At 37.3% G+C, this 6,220-nt stretch overlaps 1 protein-coding gene across 1 annotated transcript; it reads left to right on the top strand.

The window, feature by feature from the left end:
* The first annotated feature begins 1,687 nt into the window (after positions 1-1,687).
* On the top strand, positions 1,688-5,061 carry LOC104967278 (UPF0553 protein C9orf64 homolog). Its single transcript, XM_010796693.1, has 4 exons — positions 1,688-1,737; positions 2,780-2,932; positions 3,513-3,660; positions 4,901-5,061. The coding sequence occupies exons 2-4, from the start codon at positions 2,843-2,845 to the stop codon at positions 5,059-5,061; spliced, it is 399 nt and encodes a 132-aa protein (XP_010794995.1). The 5' UTR covers positions 1,688-1,737; positions 2,780-2,842.
* Positions 5,062-6,220: the final 1,159 nt, after the last annotated feature.

The following is a 6,220-nucleotide window of genomic DNA, read 5'->3' as shown; positions in this document are numbered from 1 at the left end:
ACCTGCAAATGTATTTGTGAGTTTGCAAATCTTTTAAATGCATTTGTGGATGGCGTTTTACACACAAATAATTGTTATGTTCACACAAATAATTGTGAAACATATTTAAGCCCATACACCGAGCACAGGTAATTAATGTCTTGTGGTTTTAGATATAATTACATACTATTTAGGTTCTCGGTTGTTTGTCGATTTGGCTGTTTAGCTAATTTGTATTTTAAATATTCAATTTAAAGGAATGGAATACATAAATAATATATATATATATGTGTATGCTAACTGAGCGAGCAGTTAACAGGGGTGCTAGTGACTTCTCCGATCAGCCCACATCGTCCGAACGGCCCACTCCGGTATCCGGCCCATCGAGATCCGTCCCAAACGTCCAGATGGCCAGTCCGCCACTGCTATCCCGTCGGGGGTCGCCAGTCTCTGGCACTGTTAGTTTGGGGGTCACGGGCTGAAAAGTCTCATCATACTTAATCCTAGACAGTAGCGCATGGTATTGTACGACTTTGTAATTTTTGAATGTTGATATGTATTCGCTCAGCCTACTGTGCCTTTCACGCAGACAATAAAAGTCCATTTTGAAATGACAAATAGGTTTATGTTTCAATTTTATTTGCATTAAAAACGTGTTTTTAAACCCTTCTGTTCAAAGTTGATATTTTGTTTCTTTAAAGATAAAATCTTTAAAACGTGCTGTTTTCCATTTTTAAAGTTTGATGGAAGAAATTAAAATATAGGTCACTGACGTGGAGCTTTAGGCCTGCAATGCTTTAAAAAAAATGTTTTAGTTGTTTCAGTTTTGAAGAGTGAATATGGGTGTTAAATTCACAAATTAGTATGTATAATCTTAAACAAAAACAGGATCTTGAGCCATGATGCCTGTTTTTAAAGTACAGAAACATTCAGAATGCATGACGATTCCTTCAAAGGTTTTGTAATATACCCCTATACTCTTAATTTATAGAGTAATAATAATAAATGTGAATTATTGAGCTCATTAGTGGCCTGACTGGCCCTCCTAATTTGGTCTAAAAAAAAGTCAATGATGATCATTGTGAAGGGGTGTCCAGCCCATATCAACAACGCTAATGTGAGATTCAGACATTCGTTTTAAAAGTCATGTTTTCATGTTATAGTAGGCCTACCTTAGAACCTGTTTGAAACCTTAATGACCCCATGATGTGATTATGTATATCTTAAAACCTTTAACAACTATATTTAGATTATTGTATATTTAGATACATAAATATCTACATTTGTGTATAAATACATGTGTAGCAGTTAGACAAACATAATTAATAGATGATCTCATTATTACCTATTTTATATGTAGGTCTACTAAAAAATGTAAATAAAGTTTACTAAGCCCCCTTTTTGTTTTAATTTATTAAATAGACAACATGATTTGTGCTTAAAGCAATACTGTTGTGTCTCAAACGGATAGACTAGGTTTTTAATTAATTTGCCTAATTGTTGCTTAAAATGCTACAATAACATTTGCAATTCGTTTTTAATCTGCCATGTACGGTATCAAATGTCTCTCAGCCACCGTCGTGTCAGGTGGGCGTGTTGTGTAGGGGGCGTGTCGGGTCCAGCTGTTGGCCGCCTATGATTGGTTTACCAGTCTGTGATGAAGTCATAACGGAAGCTCTGATTGGTTAAGAGCTTCAAACACGGTAGTGGAAACTCGACACAACAAGGGCTTGCAGTATACTTTCACTGCATTCATCGGTAAGTTAAGTTAAAACATGTCATGAATGATGAATCACATTAATTGTCGTCTTGGTCGAAAAAACAATCCACGGAGTGAAATCTTCCTAGTGTCTGTGGTCGTGGTGACAACTTTACTGTCAGTTACTCCCTATGCACTTTGGTCGTTCAGTTATCTCATTAACCACGTCAAGAGTTTTTACATGAAGAAACATCACACAATTTGGTCATTTGAGTTATGAGAGTGTAATGTGACTCACAACTGAAAGAGCAGTGAACATGGATTTTACTCAGGAGGCCACTGTTATATCAGTCTGAAAGGGAAAACATTAACACAGCAGCCATTGGACATTGGAAAAGAACAATTCAGCTTTTAAAGGTTGAGAGAGTGAAGGATGTAATTTATTTATTTTTATTTTTTTGTTATTTTGTTAATGGAGTTGGTCCTGTGTGCTGGGCTTTTATGTTTTGTGCGCTCTGCTTAGTTCAACAGTGCCTACATGAGAATAAAGTCCCCAAAAAAAACATGTAAAGGGAGATTAAAAAACAGCACTGACTCTATTAAAAAAGAACTGCTCTTGTTTTGTCCCATCTCCAAAAACAGAGAAAGGAATTAAATCTCAAAATGTATAAGGTTGATTGATTAAAAGATTAATCGACTGGTTGTTGCATATTCAATCTTGTATTTCACAGTGAATTATTTAATAAAGTTGGGAGATTATTTTGAAAATGGCACTTCCCCAGGGATGTAGGATATTGGTGCTTCCGTATGAAAAGGGCACTGGCATTCAGATCTCCCCCTGCACCCACCCATGCAAGCTCTTAGAAGTTCCTACTGAAGTCTGTAATGTGTTTGCTAGAAAAGTGCACGAAGAATTCTAATCAAACCGGTGTTTTATCTGTCAAAAAATATCATTATTTTATATTCTTCTCCTCTCATTTATGGAAGATCTGGGGAATGTGTTTACATTTACGTGTGTGTGTGTGTGTGTGTGTTGTTTCTACACACAGTAGTATAGTTTCTGTCATGGAGCCCCCTCTGTTTCCCCGTGAATCTGGACAGTTCATAGCAGAGCGGAGTCGGGATGTGTTCGTGGAGGAGGAAGGAGTGCAGAAGGTGGCCGAGATGCTCTTCAACCTGCGCCACACTGACAATCTGACTGCCAGTGGCTGGAAGAAGGCCAATCCATTGGCTCCAGTACCCACCTCTGACCAGGGGAGTCTCAACAGCCAGGCCCCCAGATAATAGATTATTAGTTGACATTAGAATTAATCACATGGTACCTTAAAACATTTTGATTGGTGGGAATAGTATTACTGCATTGGTAAAGTGACAGGTGGTACGGGTTTTATTATGCTGATAATAATACTTAAGTAACATTTATTATAGTACTTATACTTGTAAAGGAGTATTTTAAGGATACATCTACTTTCATCTAAGTAAAGGATCGGGTCCTCCACCACTGCATGAATTTCACTTCAGTTACACTATTCCTATCCACGAACAAATTGAGATGGGGATTCAGCAATCTGAAGCCAGAATTCTATTTATCCTAATTTAATAATGACTGACCATTCATGAATAAGAGGCCGTTATGAAAATCATCTGTGTCTACACACGTACATCCCATGATGGAAAAGTCTATCCTTACAAAATGAAGGCTTTCAAAGCATAGCAATATTTGAAAAGACATTTGTTTTCTTTTATGTATTGCTTTTTTGTACAGTGACTGCCTGCTTGCTTGGCCTTTAGCTTTTTCCAGCTCTTTTGATATATTGTGTTTTTAACATTGCAGGCCTTGAACTGGGTGTTTGTGATAGACACCATGAACTTCTCCTTTTGGCCCGAGGAACAAACTCAACAATGTGAGGTAACCTATAAAGGGACCACGTACACGGGCTACATGACCCTTTGTGCTGCCATCGCCAGGGCTATGGAGGAAGGTGAATTTTTTTTTTTGGTTGAATGAAAGTTATAACAGCATTTTAATTATGTTTAAAATAACACGTATTGTCCTCCTTTCTCAAAGTGCAAAGTTGAAGCGATTCATCATTAAGTAGCTGTTACTATAGTGGGCAACATTTGTGTAGGATTCATTGAATCAGCACGAAAAAAACCTCATTATACTTCAAACAGCACTCTAGGTGATAGAAATGTCAGGAAGAGGAGGTGAGGCCCTTCTCTAACAATGTTACGTGACATCTTTGATATTTTATTTTTTTGTTTGCAGCTTCACCTATCAAAAGAAATATATATTGAAGCCCTTTTTTATATCTTTTTTTCTGTGTGCTTTTGTTGTGCACTGCTATTACCAATTATTGTATATGTGCCCTTTACTTTAACTAGGGCTGCTGGGAAATTGCTTGTAGCTGCCTGTGCATCAATCATAATTAGCGTGAATGACTCCGGATATGAATCAATTATGTCTCATATGGAATAGTGCTCTCAATGTGTGGTCGCTGTGGCCCTTATAATTCCAAGAGATTCTCTCAGAAAAGCTCAGGTAGCTTTGTAAAGTGTGAATCTCAGCAGGAGACAGCACGAGTTCAGAACTAATTATGTCTTTTGAGGGTCTTGTGAGAATTGGATGCTGTGGAGCTATATTGCTGTCATTATAGGACAAAATATCTTCATAACTTAGTAGCTAAAGTGTCTTCTTTCACAAGTAGTCCATCTAATTGCTCCTCCACTCCAAAGTCAATGATGGACAGAAACTAAGTAAATTGACTCAAGCACAGATTTGAGATACTTATTTGTAATTAATTTGTACTTTACTTTAGTTTTGCCATTTTTCTTTTTAACAGTATCATTTCTACTCCTCTCCATTTTTCTGACAGCTTTATTTGCTAAACACTTTGCTGATACAAAATGTGCTGTATCTGATATGCTTTTCAGATAGGATGCGGTACTATAACTTACTCAGCATATAAAGCATCTGAAATTGGTTCTACTGACAAACTATAACATTGAAATGATCTTATATGTATTTGTTAATGATTAAAACGGAATATCAGAGAATATGATTATGAAATAACCAGGAAAAGTGCCATTCTGCGTAATGAATACTTTACTTTAATTTTGCTGATATTCCTTCGGGACATTTATTTATTCAGGATGTTTACTTGAAAGGGAGTATTTTTGCTCGATGATAGTTCTAATCCTTTTCTCCACCCCTGTCCACAGGTATACCCATCACTGATCCAAAGTACTTTTCCCAGATGAGTATGGAGGAGTTGGGACAGGTCCTTCGATCAGACAATGAAACACCCATGCCCATGCTTCAGGAACGCCACCAGGTTCTTGCCTTATCATACTTGTCCAATATCAAGGTTACTATGATGTAACAATCATACAAAAAAATCTTTAAACTGCTTCAATCATTTAACTTTAATCCAAGGATTTGAGCCTTGTGTTGTTACTTAAATTTAATACTTAACAAAAACACAATATTTGACTTGTGTGAAAGCCTTCTTAGCACTTATGTAACACAAAACAAAGGCTGTGCTTTTCAATCAAAGACAAGAAGATATGGTGAGAAAAAACACAATGCATTATCTCATCCCTCTAGTCCAGTGGTTCCCAACCTGGGAGGCGCGCCACCCTTGGGGGGGCGCAAAAGATTGCAGGGGGTGCGCCAGGCCTCAGATAATTTAGGCCAAATATCATATTTATACTTTTTTTTTTTACATATAATTGTAACGCAATACATGATTGTCGCTAAAAGCCTGGTCTCTACAATAAAAAAATAATTGATTAATTTAAATAAATATTCAAGTTAGTAGCTATTTAAGGCATAAAAAGACAGACATGTATAATTCTTTCTTTAATAGAAATGTTTCTTCTGCCCATAAAGTGTCCAAACCATGGCTTGTCTGGATAAGCGCATTTAAAAAAAAATTGCAGTTGTCCATGCCGGTTTTAGTTGGATTATTTGTCACAGTTGCTCCGATGAGATCGGTCTCCTCCATTTTGTAGATTATTTACGATCTTTTGAATGCCATATAAACAGCATGCGGTCAAAATCGGCCTTACTTTGAGCATGTGTTTTTAAAGTTTATCGCTTGTGAATTGTTTCCACTTGGCGCGCGTCCTTTAATTTCCTCAATAGCAGCGGCGAATCCAAATGAACTTAAATTCCTGAGTCTACAGTACCAGTAAACCGAAAAGTCACTCCAATAGTGCTCCTTAACTTAGGCTTTCATCTCCCGTTAAGCAAAATAACTTTCACAATTCATCCAGTTGTGACAGTAGTTGTGCATTTTGAGGCTTTTAACTTTAAATTACCACTGTTGCCCCCCCCCTCTGTGTGTGTGTGGGGGAGTAACTTCCAACAGGAGTCATGTTGGGGGGGGGGCTCTTGGGAAAAAGGTTGGGATCCGCTGCTCTAGTCGAATTAACTCTGATCAAAGAATCGGTTCACTGGAATTCAAACCAGTGTATTTTATATATTACAGATTCCCTCTGTAGATGCATATCCGTGTCTGTGTGATTTAGTTTTTCTTC

Source organism: Notothenia coriiceps, unplaced genomic scaffold (genome assembly GCF_000735185.1).
Source record: "Notothenia coriiceps isolate Sejong01 unplaced genomic scaffold, NC01 NC01_scaffold00037250, whole genome shotgun sequence".
NCBI classification, from domain to species: domain Eukaryota; kingdom Metazoa; phylum Chordata; class Actinopteri; order Perciformes; family Nototheniidae; genus Notothenia; species Notothenia coriiceps.
This window is presented reverse-complemented; position numbering and strand designations above follow the sequence as displayed.